This window comes from Ranitomeya variabilis, chromosome 8 (genome assembly GCF_051348905.1).
Source record: "Ranitomeya variabilis isolate aRanVar5 chromosome 8, aRanVar5.hap1, whole genome shotgun sequence".
In the NCBI taxonomy this organism is placed as follows: Eukaryota; Metazoa; Chordata; class Amphibia; order Anura; family Dendrobatidae; genus Ranitomeya; species Ranitomeya variabilis.
In genome coordinates, this window is record NC_135239.1 from 221,898,342 (window position 1) to 221,917,159 (window position 18,818).

An 18,818-nucleotide genomic window follows, 5' to 3' on the forward strand; every position below is an offset into this window, starting at 1 on the left:
GGAGAGAGGTACGCCCTTTTTCACCTGTAGGTTTCCTGTCCCTGGGGGCGGACCCCTCTCTCCGTGGTGCCATCATGGGATCAGAGAAATACCGTTATCGGTAAGTAACTACGATTTTCACCTGTAGGTTTCCTGTCCCTGGGGGCGGACCCCTCTCTCCGTGGTGCCATCATGGGATCAGAGAAATACCGTTATCGGTAAGTAACTACGATTTTTTTTGGCATGCTTCAATAGCCTCCATAGGAGGCTAGAAGCATGCACTACACGATCAGCTCTGCTACATAGAGGTGAAGCACAGATCACCTCTATGTAGCAGAAATGCAGGGTTGCTTTGAAAGCCGACCACAGGGTGGCGCTCAAAGCAATCGGCCATCGACACCCATAGAGGTCTCAAGGAGACCTCTGGTTGTTATGGCAATGCACCGATGACCCCCGATCATGTGACGGGGGTCAGCGGTGCGAGCACTTGCGGCCGGGAGCGCTAGTTAAATGCCGCTGCTCATTGCGCGCACATGTCAGCTGTAGAAAACAGCTGACATGTCGCGGCTTTGAGGTGGGCTCACCGCCGGAGCCCACCTCAAAGCAGGGGATCTGCCAGCTGACTAACTATTCCGTCAGCTGGCAGAAAGGGGTTAATGAAAGAATTGTAGGAATGCCATTAAAGACAGCACAAGGGTGGTGGATTCTGTTAGTTTTCCTTTAGGCGATTTGTCCTGATTGACCTAAACTTACAGATGTATCCTCCTTCTTCTCACATCTGGCAGATTGCTACAAGTATGTGCTCCAAGTATGTCCTGCTAGAGCAGCTGCCTCCCAGTAGCTGCACAACCAGGACCATAAGGCTGTGTGCCCACGATCTGCAACAAACAGAGCTTTGAACGTATGTTCACTGTGTCCAAAGCGCTTCTATTGAATGCAGGCGAATCCGCATGTGGTCACTGAACCGTGCAGATTTACCACAACCAATACATTCTCTTCCGTAAGAGGAATCAATAATGCAGCGGTCTGGAAAGATGTGCAGCATGTCAGTCTCATTGGGCAGCTGTGGACATGGGATTTCTACAAATCCCATCCACTATGCTGTTTTTAAGTGGTCGTCCAGGCTGGGAAACCTTCCCAGCTATTCTTGAAGTATGGTAAAGCGTGTCCTACACGAGTGCCCCCAGCTAGTCTGTGATACTGCAGGGTTCTATGCTCTGCACATCACCTGAGCTCTGTATCGGTCTTAGAACTGTTTTCTTTAAAGTTGTATTTACAGAATTATGTAAACCAGTAAACGTGGTCCCTGTCCCCTCTCCTGAGACGTTCCCATCTATATCCGTGTATGATGGGCTTGTTGTGGGGAGGTAGACTAAATCATCTGATTTGGAGCGGTGACTATCCTGTGATTTTACACCTCATGAACAGATGAAACAAGCAGCCATGTTTCTTTCGTCCTGTGCTTGTTTAATACATGTGAACTTCTTGCTAACGCTTTTACATTTTTGTAGGTGGTCCGTGGACACTACAAAGGACAGCAAATTGGTAAAGTTGTCCAGGTGTACAGAAAGAAATATGTGATCTACATTGAACGTGTGCAACGTGAGAAGGCCAACGGCACCACTGTTCATGTTGGTATTCACCCTAGCAAGGTGCGTATTGGTCAGGTTTACAGAAAGTGTGTTGTGGCTGTGAAAACCTAAAGGTTTGGTAATACTGAGAATGTGTTAGAAAGCAACACAGCCAGGCAATGCTGGAAAATAAAATGAGCATTACACGACTGTTGAAGCCTCTGCAGATCTTGTATTACTTGTCTACTTTCTGGGCCCAGGGATAGGTCCCTGCAGATAACTGATGCCGGAGTGACCAGAGAGGGGCAAGTGATGTTGGTTTTGTTTTCAAGAATTTCTCACACCCCCCCTCTTTTTTTTCACATGCAGCCACCTTAAAGGGAACCTGTCACCCACCCCACCCAGGCGTTTTTAACTAAAAGCCACCAGTAATGCTGCATTCTGACAAGGTGGCTCTTTTAGTTCTGGGGGCTGTAACTGCCGAAATAATCAGTTTTGTAATTTGTCCTAAATACCTTGTCTTCAGTCAAGGAGGCAGGCCTTTCCCCCCTGCTTCAGATGCCACACAGCCGTCACTCAAATCTTCTTGGCGCCGGGCGCCGCCTCCTCGCCGCTATTTTGAAATCTGCCTGCGCTCTTTTCTCCTGCCTTGAGGCAGCCCTACCTGTGAATCCCAGCCCCGCAGTGACTTATGATTTATTCACATTGCGGGGCTGGGATTCACAGGCAGGGCGGACGCACAGGCGCAGTCCGCTAGACTGCATATGAGGACGGACAGGCAGCACTCACTGCGCCTGCTCAAGTCAGGAGAAAAGAGCGCAGGCGCCGGCAGATTTCAAAATAGCGGTGAGGAGGCGGCGCCAAGAAGATTTGAGTGACGGCTGTGTGGCGTCTGCAGCAGGGGGGGAAAGGCCTGCCTCCTTGACTAAAGAAAATGTATTTGGGACAAATTATAAAACTGATTATTTCGGCAGTTATAGCCCCCAGAACTAAAAGAGCCACCTTGTCAGAATGCAGCATTACTGGTGGCTCTTTTAGTTAAAAACGCCTGGGGGGGGGGGGGGTGACAGGTTCCCTTTAATGTGTAATGATAATGAAATGTCACAATTCATAGTTAAAATATCTTTAGGTTTTTGTTGCAGAAATCTTTCCTGTTTACTTCCCGCTTCTCCAACTTGTTTCTGCAGTGTGAAACCCTGCACTGCTTTTTGGATGGAGTAAGTGTGTAGCTATTTTACAGAAATGGAGTGTACTGCAGCAAAAAAGATGAAACAAAGGCACTAGAAGTTATCTATGCATAGTGCTTTTATTGTGACTTTTTTTTAAATTTACCATAAGTTTGTGTTATTTTTTTTATTACTAAGCCGATGGTCGCTCTAAAGGTAAGGCCAGAGACTGCAGTGGTGATGCAGGATAAAAACTGTGCAGTTGACTTCATGTACAACCATGCTGCATGACACAATTAATAAGGCAATTTTAAGGTGAAACACTCCTGGTAGTGACCCGTGTGACCAACATTCAGATAACCTACACTGAGCAGGTTGGTTTGTGTGAACACTGTGCAGTCAGCTGGACACTTCTTGATCACATCGACTGTTATGATTGTGAGCAATGCAATCTGCGCTGTCTGGCCTTACCCTACAGCAGTACAGTAGGCGTCCTGCAGGACCCAAGGGGGCTGGCGCATGTGAAATGGTGGATTTAAAGCAAAGCATTGACAATCTTGTTTATTATGAGCAGTCCCCAGAAGCCCTTGCCCACCACCCATGGAGACCTGGTCTTCATGTGGATGATGCCCACCATTATACTGTGGCTCTTTGGTGCAACTGTTTCCTTGGGGTTCTTATCCCACCAAGGACAGAATCTGCAAGCAGTTGTATGTTTCCCTGTGTTTGTTTGGTTGTCTCCAGTTTCCTCCCTCATTCCAAAGATATACTGATGGGGAGCTTTGTTTGGGGACAGTGATCATGTCTATAAAGTGCTGTGGAATATCATGGCACTGTATTGGTACAATTATTATTTATTATTATAGCGCCATTTATTCCATGGCACTTTACATGTGAGGAGGGGTATACATAATAAAAACAAGTACAGTAATCTTGAACAATACAAGAGTCACAACTGGTACAGGAGGAAAGAGGACCCGCAATGGCTCACAATCTACAAGGGATGGGTGAGGATACAGTAGGTGAGGGTGGAGCTGGTCGTGCAGCCGTTTGGTACAATAAATGATGTCCCATTGTTACCAGCCTGCACAGTCTCCTTGCTGCCACAACTCTTGCTGTAAGAAGGCCAGTAGAATGAGTGCATTGATTTTGGCCCACTTTGGAAATGTAGTATACCGAGAATTGCCAACTAATGTAAATTTAGATAGATTAAATGCAGAATCTCACCACTATTGACCAATTAATATCAGCATCCAGGTTATCGACTGAAAAGAATGATACCTGTATGCCTCATAGATGATGCCTTGTTGTGGAAAAATCATCTTTAATTGCTTTATGGAAATGAGTTCTTCTAGACTCTGGGCATACGCTGTAGAGATAGCGTTGCCTCCTCCCTTCATTGTCCTATCTTTACTTCGGCCACATCAGCACTGTGTCCCTGAGACGAAAGGTGCGCAGACAGAAGTCCAGCACCTGTGTTTCCTTCCATCGCTCCTCTCAACTGTTCTACCCTTGTTTATTTTTTACATTGATACTGTAGTAATAAATTCTGTTTCCTGTTAAATGAGAAACTCCAAATTAAAATACAATTAACTCCTTAAGGTACCGTCACACTCCGCAACTTTGCAACGACAACGATCCGTGACGTTGCAGCGTCCTAGATAGCGATCTCGTTGTGTTTGACACGCAGCAGCGATCTGGATCCCCCTGTGCCATCGCTGGTCGGAGCTAGAAGTCCAGAACTTTATTTGGCCGTCAGATCGGCATGTATCGTCATGTTTGACATCAAAAGCAACGATGCCAGCAATGTTTGACATGGAGCTAACCTGCGAGAACGATAAGTGAGTCGCCGTTACGTCACTGGATCGCTCCTGCATCGTTCTGGAGCTGCTGTGTTTGACGTCTCAACAGCGACCTAAACAGCGACGCTCCAGCGATCGGCTCGTTGTCTATATCGCTGCAGCGTCGCTGAGTGTGACGGTACCTTTAGTGATTGAGCAAATTTTGACCTTGACCAGGCCAAATTTTTTTTTAAATCTGACCAGAGTCACTTTATGAGGTTATAACTCTAGAATGCTTCAACTTATCCCACTGATCCTGAGAATGTTTTTTGATGACTGATCTATTGTCCTTCATAATAGTGGTAAGAAATTTCGACATGACTTGCGTTTATCCGTGAAAATATCGGAAATTTGTAAAAAATTTAGTAAATTTGGCCATTTTCAAACTTTTAATTCTTATGCCCTTAAATCCGAGATGTCACACAATTATTAACCCCTTAATCCCATATGACATACTATTCCATCAAGGTGACCTGGGACTTAATTCCCAGTGACAGGATAGTACGTCATATGCGATCGGCCGCGCTCACGGGGGAGCGTGGCCGGGTGTCAGCTGACTATCACTTCTGACATCCGGCACTATGTGCCAGGAGCGGTCACGGACCGCCCCCGGCACATTAACTTACGGCACACTGCGATCAAACATGATCGCAGTGTTCCGGCGGTATAGGGAAGCATCGCGCAGGGAGGGGGCTCCCTGCGTGCTTCCCTGAGACCCCTGGAGGGTCTCTTACCTCCTCCTCGCTGCAGCAGGCAAGTACGCATATTTAGTATCGCCGTGTCCGTAACGACCCAACCTATAAAACTGTCCCACTAGTTAACCCCTTCAGTGAACACCGTAAAAGAGGCAAAAAACCAACGCTTTATCATACCGCCAAACAAAAAGTGGAATAACACGCAAACAAAGACTGATCTAAATAACCATGGTACCGCTGAAAACGTCATCTTGTCCCGCAAAAGACGGGCCGCCATACAGCATCATCAAAGAAAAAAATATAAAAGTTGTCTTCAGAATAAAGCGATGGAAAAATAATTAGTTTTTATCGTATAAAAGCTCCAAAACATAAAAAAGATATAAATGAGGTATCGCTGTAATCGTACTGACCCGAAGAATAAAACTGCTTTATCCATTTTACCAAACGTGGAACGGTATAAACGCCTCCTCCCAAAAGAAATTCATGAATAGCTGGTTTTTGGTCATTCTGCCTCACAAAATAAAAAGCGATCAAAAAATGTCACGTGCCCGAAAATGTTACCAATAAAAACGTCAACTCGTCCCGCAAAAAACAAGACCTCACATGACTCTGGACCAAAATATGGAAAAATTATAGCTCTCAAAATGTGGTAACGCAAAAAATATTTTTTGCAATAAAAAGCGTCTTTCAGTGTGTGACGGCTGCCAATCATAAAAATCCGCTAAAAAATCCGCTATAAAAGTAAATCAAACCTCCCTTCATCACCCCCTTAGTTAGCTAAAAATAAAAAAAAATGTATTTCCATTTTCCCATTAGGGTTAGGGTTGGGGCTAAGATTAAGGCTACAGTTAGGGTTGGGGCTAAAGTTAGGGTTAGGATTACATTTACGGTTGGGAATAAAGTTGGGATTAGGTTTAGGGGTGTGGTTAGGGTTACCGTTGGGATTAGGGTTAGGGGTGTGTTTGCATTAGGGTTTCAGTTATAATTGGGGGGTTTCCACTGTTTAGGCACATCAGGGGCTCTCCAAACGCGACATGGCGTCCGATCTCAATTCCAGCCAATTCTGCGTTGAAAAAGTAGAACAGTGCTCCTTCCCTTCCGAGCTCTCCCGTGTGCCCACACAGGGTTTACCCCAACATATGGGGTATCAGCGTACTCGGGACAAATTGGACAACAACTTTTGGGGTCTAATTTCAACTGTTACCCTTGGAAAAATACAAAACTGGGGGCTAAAAAATAATTTTTGTGGAAAAAAAAAAAAGTTTTTTTATTTTCACGGCTCTGCGTTATAAACTGTAGTGAAACACTTGGGGGTTCAAAGCTCTCACCACACATCTAGATAAGTTCCTTAGGGGGTCTACTTTCCAAAATGGTGTCACTTGTGGGGGGGTTTCAATGTTTAGGCACATCAGGGGCTCTCCAAACGCAACATGGCGTCCCATCTCAATTCCTGTCAATTTTGCATTGAAAAGTCAAATGGCGCTCCTTTGCTTCCGAGCTCTGCTATGCGCCCAAACAGTGGTTTACCCCCACATATGGGGTATCGGTGTACTCAGAACAAATTGTACAACAACTTTTGGGGTCCGTTTTCTCCTGTTACCCTTGGTAAAATAAAACAAATTGGAGCTGAAGTAAATTTTTTGTGGAAAAAAGAGTTAAATGTTCATTTTTAATTAAACATTCCAAAAATTTCTGTGAAGCACCAGAAGGGTTAATAAACTTCTTGAATGTGGTTCTGAGCACCTTGAGGGGTGTAGTTTTTAGAATGGTGTCACACTTGGGTATTTTCTATCATATAGACCCCTCAAAATGACTTCAAATGTGAGGTGGTCCCTAAAAAAAAAAAAAAAAAATGTTGGTTCCAAAATTGTGCTGATGTAAAGTAGACATGTGGGAAATGTTACTTATTAAGTATTTTGTGTGACATATCTCTGATTTAATTGCATAAAAATTCAAAGTTGGAAAATTGCGAAATTTTCAAAATTTGTGCCAAATTTCCATTTTTTTTCACAAATAAACGCAGGTAATAACAAAGAAATTTTACCACTAACATGAAGTACAATATGTCACGAGAAAACAGTGTCAGAATCACCGGGATCCGTTGAAGCGTTCCAGAGTTATAACCTCATAAAGGGACAGTGGTCAGAATTGTAAAAATTGGCCCGGTCATTAACGTGCAAACCACCCTCGGGGCTTAAGGGGTTAAATATTTACCACGTCTACTTTACATCCGCATCATTTTTTAGACATCATTTTGTTTTTTTTAGGGAGTTACCGTATTTTCCGCTTTGTAAGACGCACTTTATTTCCCCCAAATTTGGGGGGGAAATGTGGGTGCGTCTAACAAAGCGGATATACCGCTTACCATTACAGGCTGGGATGAGGCGGGTGTCCGCCGCCGCTGCCGGGGTTGTCCGCTGCTGCCCCAGGTGATGCTGGAGGCTCCGGTGCTGCGGGGGGCTCTGGCGACATTTTGTGAAAGACCAGAGCCCCCTGGCAGTTCGTCCATGCGTTCCAGTATGACTAATTCCGGGAAAATGGGCGCCGGAATCTCGGGAGATGAGATTTCAGCGCTGAGATCTCATCTCTCGAGATTCCGGCGGCCATTTTCCCGGAGTCAGTCATACAGGAACGCATGGACGAACTGCCGGGGGCTCTGGCCTTTCACAAAATGTCGCCAGAGCCCCCTGCAGCACAGGAGCCTCCTGCAGACCCCTCATCCCAGCTTGCAGCACAGGAGTCCCCTTGCAGACCCCTCATCCCAGCCTGCAGCACAGGAGCCCCCCTGCAGCACAGGAGCCCCCTGCAGACCCCCTCATCCCAGCCTGCAGCAATGCTCCACTCCTGCCTCCAGCAACGACCCTGGGACCCTGATCCACCACAGCCACAACCCCTGGTAAGTAATAAGACGCATGGATTATAAGACGCCCCACCAATTTATTAAAAAAAGTTTTTTCCTATTTTTCTCCTCAAAATTTGGGGTGCGTCTTATAATCCGGAGCGTCTTACAAAGCGAAAAATACGGTATATATGACAGAAAATAATGAGAAACGACACCATTCTAAATACTGAACACCTTAACCCCTTAATGACAGCCAATACGTCTTTTAACTGACCTGAGATATAAGAGAATAGCCTCCCCATACAGGTGACAATCCAGCAGCTGTCACATGTACACTATAGCTGATAACTTGCTGCATCAGCCACGATCAGTGTTTGCACTGTCAAAATCTGTTTAACCCCTTAGATGCTGCTGTCAATAGTGACTACATCATTATAAATGATTAACAGACTGTGGGGGCTTCCTCCTAATCCCAATTGGTGTCCTCAGGTCATGATTTTGTGGTCCTGATGTTTGCGATTGGCAATTCATGACCAACTTCTGGCCTAAGAGTCTGCCGGCTGTTGTAACCTGTTCAGAAGTTAGAGGTATTTAGGTGGTAAAAATGCACATTGTCACCTCTGTCATGTGACTTTGCATTAATTCCTGAAAAGCAACTGAAGGGTTAATAAACTACCTGACAGCAGTTTTCAATATGTCATGGGGTGCTGTTTTTAAAATGGTATCACTTTTGGGGGTTTCCCAATATATGGGACCCCTAAAGGCACTTCAAATATGGCTAAGTCCCTAAAAAGATAAATTTTGTAAATTTTCTTGAAAAAATGAAAAATTACTGCTACATTTTTAACCCCTTAATCCCATATGACGTACTATCCCGTCAAGGTGACCTGGGACTTAATTCCCAGTGATGGGATAGTACGTCATAGCCGATCGGCCGCGCTCACGGGGGGAGCGCGGCCGGTCGCAGCCGGGTGTCAGCTGCCTATCGCAGCTGACATCCGGCGCTATGTGCCAGGAGCGGTCACGGACCGCCCCCGGCACATTAACCCCCGGCACACCGCGATCAAACATGATCGCGGTGTGCCGGCGGTATAGGGAAGCATCGCGCAGGGAGGGGGCTCCCTGCGGGCTTCCCTGAGACCCCCGCAGCAACGCGATGTGATCGCGTTGCAGTGAGGAAGGAGGTAGGAGACCCTCGGAGCAGGTCCCGGATCCAAGATGGTCGCGGCATCCGGGTCCTGCAGGGAGGGAGGTGGCTTACCGAGCGCCTGCCCAGAGCAGGCGCTGGTAAGCCTGCAGTGCTCTAAGTCAGATCGGTGATCTGACAGAGTACTGTGCAAACTGTCAGATCACCGATCTGTAATGTCCCCCCCTGGGACAAAGTAAAAAAGTTAAAAAAAAAAATTCCACATGTGTAAAAAAAAAAAAATCCTAAATAAAGAAAAAAATATATATTATTCCCATAAATACATTTCTTTATCTAAATAAAAAAACAAACAATAAAAGTACACATATTTAGTATCGCCGCGTCTGTAAAGACCCAACCTATAAAACTGTCCCACTAGTTAACCCCTTCAGTAAACACCGTAAGAAAAACAAAAAAACGAGGCAAAAAAGGCTTTATCATACCGCCGAACAAAAAGTGGAATAACACGCGATCAAAAAGACGGATATAAATAACCATGATACCGCTGAAAACGTCATCTTGTCCTGCAAAAAACGAGCTGCCATACAGCATCATCAGCGAAAAAATAAAAAAGTTATAGTCCTCAGAATAAAGCGATGCAAAAATAATTATTTTTTCTATAAAATAGTTTTTATCGTATAAAAGCGCCAAAACACAAAAAAATGAGATATCGCTGTAATCGTACTGACCCGAAGAATAAAACTGCTTTATCCATTTTACCAAACGCGGAACGGTATAAACGCCTCCTCCCAAAAGAAATTCATGAATAGCTGGTCTTTGGTCATTCTGCCTCACAAAATAAAAAGCGATCAAAAAATGTTACCAATAAAAACGTCAACTCGTCCCGCAAAAAACAAGACCTCACATGACTCTGTGGACTCAAATATGGAAAAATTATAGCTCTCAAAATGTGGTAACGCAAAAAATATTTTTTGCAATAAAAAGCGTCTCAGTGTGTGACGGCTGCCAATCATAAAAATCCGCTAAAAAAAACCCCAGCTATAAAAGTAAATCAAACCCCCCTTCATCACCCCCTTAGGCTACTTTCACACTAGCGTTTTTTGCAATACGTCGCAATGCGTCGTTTTGGCTAAATAACGCATCCTGCAAAAGTGCTTGCAGGATGCGTTTATTCTCCATTGACTTGCATCAGCGACGGATTCGTCGTGGTTTGGCGGACCGTCGGCACAAAAAAAGCTACATGTAACTTTTTTTGTGCAACGCGGCCGGAACTCCGCCCCCACCTCCCCGCACCTCACAATGGGGCAGCGGATGCGCTGGAAAAATGCATCCGCTGCCCCCCGTTGTGCGGCGCATTCACTGCTAGCGTTGGTACGTCGGCCCGACGCTAGTGTGAAAGTAGCCTTAGTTAGGGAAAAATAAAAAAATAAAAAAAATGTATGTATTTCCATTTTTCCCGCTAGGGTTAGGGTTGGGGCTAGGGTTAAGGCTACAGTTAGGGTTGGGGCTAAAGTTAGGGTTAGGGTTTGGACTACATTTACGGTTGGGATTAGGGTTAGGGGTGTGGTTAGGGTTACCGTTGGGATTAGGGTTAGGGGTGTGTTTGCGTTAGGGTTTCAGTTATAATTGGGGGGTTTCCACTGTTTAGGCACATCAGGGGCTCTCCAAACGCGACATGGCGTCCGATCTCAATTCCAGCCAATTCTGCGTTGAAAAAGTAGAACAGTGCTCCTTCCCTTCCGAGCTCTCCCGTGTGCCCACACAGGGTTTACCCCAACATATGGGGTATCAGCGTACTCGGGACAAATTGGACAACAACTTTTGGGGTCCAAGTTCTCTTGTTATCCTTGAGAAAATAAAAATTTGGTGGGCTAAAAATCATATTTGTGGGAAAAATACGATTTTTTTATTTTCACGGCTCTGCGTTGTAAACTGTAGTGAAACACTTGGGGGTTCAAAGTTCTCACAACACATCTAGATAAGTTCCTTGGGAGGTCTAGTTTCCAATATGGGGTCACTTGTGGGGGGTTTCTACTGTTTGGGTACATCAGGGGCTCTGCAAATGCAACGTGACGCCTGCAGACCAATCCATCTAAGTCTGCTTTGCAAATGGCGCTCCTTCCCTTCCGAGCTCTGCCATGCGCCCAAACAGTGCTTCCCCCCCACATATGGGGTATCAGCGGACTCAGGACAAATTGGACAACAACTTTTGGGTTCCAATTTATCCTGTTACCCTTGTGAAAATACAAAACTGGGGGCTAAAATATCATTTTGTGAAAAAAAAAAAAATAATAATAATTTTTATTTTCACGGCTCTCCGTTATAAACTGTAGTGAAACACTTGGGGGTTCAAAGCTCTCAAAACACATCTAGATAAGTTCCTTAGGGGGTCTACTTTCCAAAATGGTGTCACTTGTGGGGGGGTTTTAATGTTTAGGCACATCAGGGGCTCTCCAAACACAACATGGCGTCCCATCTTAATTCCAGTCAATTTTGCATTGAAAAGTCAAACGGCGCTCCTTCCCTTCCGAGCTCTGCCATGCGTCCAAACAATGGTTTACACCCACATATGGGGTATCAGCGTACTCAGGACAAATTGCACAACAACTTTCGGGGTCTAATTTCTTCTCTTACACTTGGGAAAATAAAAAATTGGGGGCAAAAAGATCAGTTTTGTGAAAAAATGATTTTTTATTTTTCCGGCTCTGCATTATAAACTTCTGTGAAGCACTTGGTGGGTCAAAGTGCTCACCACACATCTAGATAAGTTCCTTAAGGGGTCTACTTTCCAAAATGGTGTCACTTGTGGGGGGTTTCAATGTTTAGGCACATCAGGGGCTCTCCAAATGCAACATGGCATCCCATCTCAATTCCTGTCAATTTTGCATTGAAAAGTCAAATGGCGCTCCTTCCCTTCCGAGCTCTGCCCTGCGCCCAAACAGTGGTTTACCCCCACATATGGGGTATCAGCGTACTCAGGACAAATTGTGCAACAACTTTTCTCCTGTTACCCTTGGTAAAATAAAACAAATTGGAACTGAAATAAATTTTGTGTGAAAAAAAAGTTAAATGTTCATTTTTATTTAAACATTCCAAAAATTCCTGTGAAACACCAGAAGGGTTAATAAACTTATTGAATGTGGTTCTGAGCACCTTGAGGGGTGTAGTTTTTAGAATGGTGTCACACTTGGGTATTTTCTATCATATAGACCCCTCAAAATGACTTCAAATGAGATGTGGTCCCTAAAAAAAAAATGGTGTTGTAAAAATGAGAAATTGCTGGTCAACTTTTAACCCTTATAACTCCCTAACAAAAAAAAAATGTTGGTTCCAAAATTGTGCTGATGTAAAGTAGACATGTGGGAAATGTTACTTATTAAGTATTTTGTGTGACATAGCTCTGTGATTTAATTGCATAAAAATTCAAAGTTGGAAAATTGCAAAATTTTCAAAATTTTCGCCAAATTTCCGTTTTTTTTCTCAAACACAAGTTATATCGAATAAATTTTACCACTAACATGAAGTACAATATGTCACGAGAAAACAATGTCAGAATCACCAGGATCTGTTGAAGCTCCAGAGTTATAACCTCATAAAGGGACAGTGGTCAGAATTGTAAAAATTGGCACGGTCATTAACGTGCAAACCACCCTCGGGGCTTAAGGGGTTAAACCTCCTAAAATGCTAACAAAATAAAAGAACATTTAACAAATGGTGCTGATGTAAAGCCGACATGTGGAAATGTTATTTATTAATGGTTTGCTGTGGTATGACTATCTGGATTAAAGAGATAACACTGGTCAACAGCATTTTTGGTGCCAAAGATATTTCATCGAATTTAGGGTATTTTTGGGGTGCTGATTCTGAATATGTCATCAGTTTTGCCAGATTGGCTCAAGTTTTTGAGATTTTTGGTATCTTATTTATAGCACTTGTTGGTAAATGCGACGCATCATCTCATTAATTTCTTTGGATTAGTACTTGAACTGAGCAGTTCTCAATATAGTTTTGTGTTAATTAGTGTTCTAAAAGTTTGTTCATAGCTTGATTTTTGCACTAACTTTATGTTGTTGTCTGTTTTCCAGTGAAAAGCATGAACTCATCAAGAAGAAGTTGTCTTAACGATCCAGACTCATTCTGTTACATTTGTGGTGAATACACACTGCCAAAACATAGAAGAAACATAACAGACTTCGTAAAAAAAGTGTATTTTGCCTATTTTGGGGTTATGCTTGGGGACCAAGACAAGTTTTGGGCACCACACATAGTGTGCAAAGCATGTATTGAATTATTACGAAAATGGAGCAAAGGACAAAGAAAAAGCTTCAAATTTGGTGTTCCAATGGTGTGGAGAGAGCCAAAAAATCATCATGATGACTGTTATTTATGGTAAGCACAGGTACAGGCACATCTTCACAATGAGGGACAGGCCTTCTTGCAGATTCCATGTTACTCCCATTTTCGTTTCTTATGCTTATTGAATCCTTGCACTGCACAGAAATAACAGTCATCATGATGATTTTTTGGCTCTCTCCACACCATTGGAACACCAAATTTGAAGCTTTTTCTTTGTCCTTTGCTCCATTTTCGTAATAATTCGATACATGCTTTGCACACTATGTGTGGTGCCCAAAACTTGTCTTGGTCCCCAAGCATAACCCCAAAATAGGCAAAATACACTTTTTTTATGAAGTCTGTTATGTTTCTTCTATGTTTTGGCAGTGTGTATTCACCACAAATGTAACAGAATGAGTCTGGATCGTTAAGACAACTTCTTCTTGATGAGTTCATGCTTTTCACTGGAAAACAGACAACAACATAAAGTTAGTGCAAAAATCAAGCTATGAACAAACTTTTAGAACACTTAGGCTACGTTCACATTTGCGTTGTGCGCCGCAGCGTCGGCGCCGCAACGCACAACGCAAACCAAAACGCGGCAAAACGCACGCTAAAACGCTGCGTTTTGCGCCGCATGCGTCGTTTTTGCCCGCAAGTTGGACGCAAAAAAAATGCAACTTGAAGCGTTTCTTGCGTCCAACGCTTGCGGCCATGCGGCGCAAAACGCAGCACAACGCATGTCCATGCGCCCCCATGTTAAGTATAGGGGCGCATGACGCATGCGGCGCCGCTGCGGCGCCCGACGCTGCGGCGCTGACCGCAAATGTGAACGTAGCCTTATTAACACAAAACTATATTGAGAACTGCTCAGTTCAAGTACTAATCCAAAGAAATTAATGAGATGATGCGTCGCATTTACCAACAAGTGCTATAAATAAGATACCAAAAATGTCAAAAACTTGAGCCAATCTGGCAAAACTGATGACATATTCAGAATCAGCACCCCAAAAATACCCTAAATTCATTAAAATATTTTGGACACCAGAAAAAAAATTTTTTTTTGTTGACCTGTGTAATCATTCAAAGTTTGAAAATTGCTATTTTTTTTTAGAAAATTTACCATTATCATAAAGTATAATGTCACGAAAAAACAATATCAAAATCACTGGGATTTGTTGAAGCGTTCCAGAGTTATTACCACATAAAGTGACACTGGTCAAATTTCAAGAATTTGGCTCCGTCACTAAGGGGTTAAAGTCCTCAAAATCACATTCAAGAAGTTTATTAACCCTTCAGGTGCTTCACAGTAACAAAAGGGATTGTGGAAGAAAAAAAATGAACATTTAACTTTGTTCATAAAAATTTTACTTTATCGCCATTTTTTTTTTTTCACAAGAGAGAATGAACCCTAAAGTTAGTTGTGCAATTTCCTAAGTACACACATACCCTATATGTGGAGGAAAACTCCTGTTTGGGCCCAAGGAAAGGCTCAAAGTAAGAAGTGACAAGTCACCTTATTTTGGAAAATACACCCCTCAAGGATTTTATCCAGGGGTATAGTGAGCTTTTTGAACCTATCTGTATTACACAGAATTTCGTAACTCATCATATTGAACTTTTTTTTTTTCCCAAAATGTTTTTAGCCCCAAATTTGTAATTATCACACTGGACAATAATAGATCACTGACCCCACAATTTGTTAATGGAATTTCTCCCATATGTGGTCAAAAACTTCTTTTTGGGCAGAATGCAGGGCTAGGATAGGAAGAGCACTATATGTCTGGAATAGATTGTGAATGCCATGTTGCATTTAGAGAGCCCCTGTCATGCGAAAACGACACACACACACACACACACACACACACACACACACACACACACACACACACACACACACACACACACACACACACACACACACACACACACACACACAGAGATATATATATATATATATATATACACACACACACACACACACACACACACACACACACACACACACACACACACACACACACACACACACACATTTTTTGGTAACTAGATCTCTAACGCAATTTACCTGGAGGTGTACTAAGCCTTTTTAACCTACGAGTGATTCACGAAACGTAATATTTAGATGAGAGCAAAAAAAAAATCCCATTAAAATACTGTTTTAACACCAAATTTATAATTTACACTTTGGATGATGGGATAAATTGGACCCCACAATTTTTTAATGAAATAACTTCCAAATGTGGCAGTACCCCATATGCGGTTGTACACTGTTTGCGCACAAGGTAGGGACCGGATGGGAAGGAGCGCTGCTTGGCTTTTAGAACACAGAGTGTTTGAATAGGTCCGTTAGCTGAGCCCCTGAGAAGCCAGAACAGCGGAACCACCACACCACACCACACCCTCCCCAGGTGACCCCATAGTGGAAACTTCACTTCCTAAGGAATTCATGTAGGGGTGTAGTGACTATTTTGAACCATACGTGCCTCGCAGGATTTTATAACATTGACACGTGGAAATCTGACATTGTAGTGGCACAAATGTAATTTTTATATTTGCTGCAAATTTGTCAGGTACACAAGGGTTAATAAGGTGAATCTAGACCCCACAATTTATTGCACAATTTCTCCCAAGCTTGCTGATGTCTAAGGAAGGCGCCTTATTTGGCTTTTGGAGCACAGATTTTGCTGGAATAGTTTGCAGGAGACACCCAAAGGTGCCAAAACAGCAGAAACAAAGTGGTCCCACTGCGGAAATTGCACGTCTCAATGAATTCATCTACGGCTGCAGTGACTATTTTGTAGCATCCACATCGGGCTTTTTTCTGGAGATCTGTAAATCTGCCAGTCTAGTACCCATACATTGTGCCCCCATTTATTATAGCACCCCCATACTTTGTGCTCAGCGCCTTCTTTCTATTACAATAATGCCAAACATGTGGCCGCTTACTGTAGTTTAGGCACAGGATGGCCCAGAAGGAAGGGGGATTTGGGAGTGCAGAATTCACTGGATTTTATTTAAGGGGGTGGGAGCCATGTCTCTTGTAGAGACTTTGCTCTACCAGTAAAGTGGGAACCCCCTATAATTCCAGACCTCTGTTGGGGCTGGTATTGTGCAAGATAAATTAAAGTTTTTTTCTGGTAACATTTTGGGGTACATTACATTTTTCGATTGCTTTCAGTAGAAGGTTGAATCACATTCCGTTATACCACATTTAGCAACACTTTTGGAATGTTTTTTTTTTTTTATTTGGTGTTCGCCATACGGAATAAATATGCTTTTAGTGATTCATGTGCACGTCTTTTTGGTTTGCTTTTTTCCATATTTTATTTTACTTAGTGAGTGACTGACACCTCCTGCTTATAGCTGAATCTCGCAGGCCACTGTATCCTGGGGTCATCACATGACTTCAGGGTACCATTGGCACCCTCAATTCTCATCGCGGGGGTCCGATGGCTGTCGTGTTTGACATCAGTATTTAACAGGTTAATTGGCTTCAAAAGCGGCTGGGGCTGAAACTGCAGGGTGTCAGCTGTCATGTAAAGCTGACACCCGTGGGAATTACGGTCACCAGGTGGCGCTATGCTTTTCCTCAGCATTGTTAAAAAGTGGCGCTGAGGAATAAGGCCCATTAATGACTACCGTTGAAAGGCGTATCGGCGGTCATTAAGGGGTTAAGACTCACTTGTTTTCATTCCTCGTCGATTTTTGCTATTATGCAGTGTAAGGGAGAAAATACTGTTTTGCTTTGTTTTTTGTTACAGGATTAGGTGATAATAAAGCACTAGTAAACCAGCAGTGGTTATATAGACATATATTTGGCTTCAAAGATGTAAGGCTAGTTTCACACTAGCGTTTACATGATCTGCGGCGGGCTGCGGACTTCCTCCATGAAGCCTCGGCCGCACCTCCGCCGCTAGCTCCGCCTACTTCTGCATGCGGCCTGTGTACCTATATTTAACATTAGGTACACAGGTCGTGCGGCTCTATGCAGATGCTGCCGTCGTCAAAACGACGCATGCGGCACCATCCGCATACAGCTGCACGACCTGCGTACCTAATGTTAAATATAGGTACACAGGCCGCATGCAGAAGTAGGCGGAGCTAGCGGCGGAGGTGCGGCCGAGGGCGGGGCTTCACGGAGGAAGTCCGCAGCCCGCCGCAGATCAGGTAAACGCTAGTGTGAAACTAGCCTTAATCTGACTGACGTGCTCCACTATTGAGTAACCTCTTTACAATCCATTTAGTATTACCAGCATAGCTCACCACGATGAAAAAACCCAAATGATAATTGCCAATATCTTATGATTAGTAAACTTTGGCTGCTGCTCTTTTCACTAGCTACAAACGTCTTTCAGTCATCTGTTTGACTATGACAATTTTCACTAAATACATTTTTCTACTCTTCTCTCAGGTGGTGATCACCAGACTAAAGCTTGACAAAGATCGCAAGAAGATCTTGGAACGCAAGGCCAAGTCTCGCCAGGTTGGCAAAGAGAAGGGCAAATACAAGGAAGAAAGCATTGAGAAAATGCAGGAGTAACTTCATCAATAAAAAACAAACTGTTCAGTTTCTAAAACGTGTGGCTCTTTTATTAAGACCTTGTTAATTTTGACTGGAAGTTCAGAATCTTCATCTTTTGGGTTGTCATGTGTATTCCAGAAGTAATTTTTTGGTTTGTTCAAAGGAACTGATCCCCCTTTATCATATTTTACAGCAAAAAATTAGATGTTCTGTACTAATGGGTGAATCAATCAGGTTGCGCAGAATAGACATTGCAATTTTGTAGAAGGTAAATGGGTGAGAGACAGATATTTTCCCGGATTTGAAAATCATTCCGGGCATTCTCAGAGGGGAAAAACGTGATACGTCGCTGGATTCCTGTGTGTGACGGTCAGCGACGGATCCTGCGTCCATAGGCTTCCATTATAGCCGACGACGAGCAGCGCAGGATGCGTCGCTGACCGATTTTCCGACGTGCAGAAAAAAACGTTCCTCTGAACGTTTTCTCCGCACGACTGACCTCTATTTTCCGACGGATCCAGTGCACGAAGGATGAAACGGATGGCCATCCGTCACAATCCGTCGCTAATACAAGTCTATGGGAAAATGCAGGATCCTGTAAATTTTTTTGCAGGATCCTGCATTTTCAAAAATCGACGGATTGTGACGGAAGCTGAAAGACGGAAGTATGACAGAGGCCTAAGGGGTGGTGGGGGTTTAGGCTACTTTCACACTAGC

At 43.6% G+C, this 18,818-nt stretch overlaps 1 protein-coding gene across 3 annotated transcripts in view; it reads left to right on the forward strand.

Moving 5' to 3' along the window:
* LOC143788009 (large ribosomal subunit protein uL24) overlaps positions 1 to 18,156 on the forward strand; it is a 41,612-nt gene extending 23,456 nt beyond the window's left edge. For all 3 annotated transcript variants that reach the window (XM_077277323.1, XM_077277324.1, XM_077277325.1), the window contains exons 3-4: positions 1,491 to 1,631; positions 17,991 to 18,156. In XM_077277323.1, coding sequence (XP_077133438.1) covers positions 1,491 to 1,631; positions 17,991 to 18,119 — 270 coding nt within the window. In that variant the 3' untranslated portion in view covers positions 18,120 to 18,156. The remainder of the gene's footprint in view (positions 1 to 1,490; positions 1,632 to 17,990) is intronic.
* Positions 18,157 to 18,818: the final 662 nt, after the last annotated feature.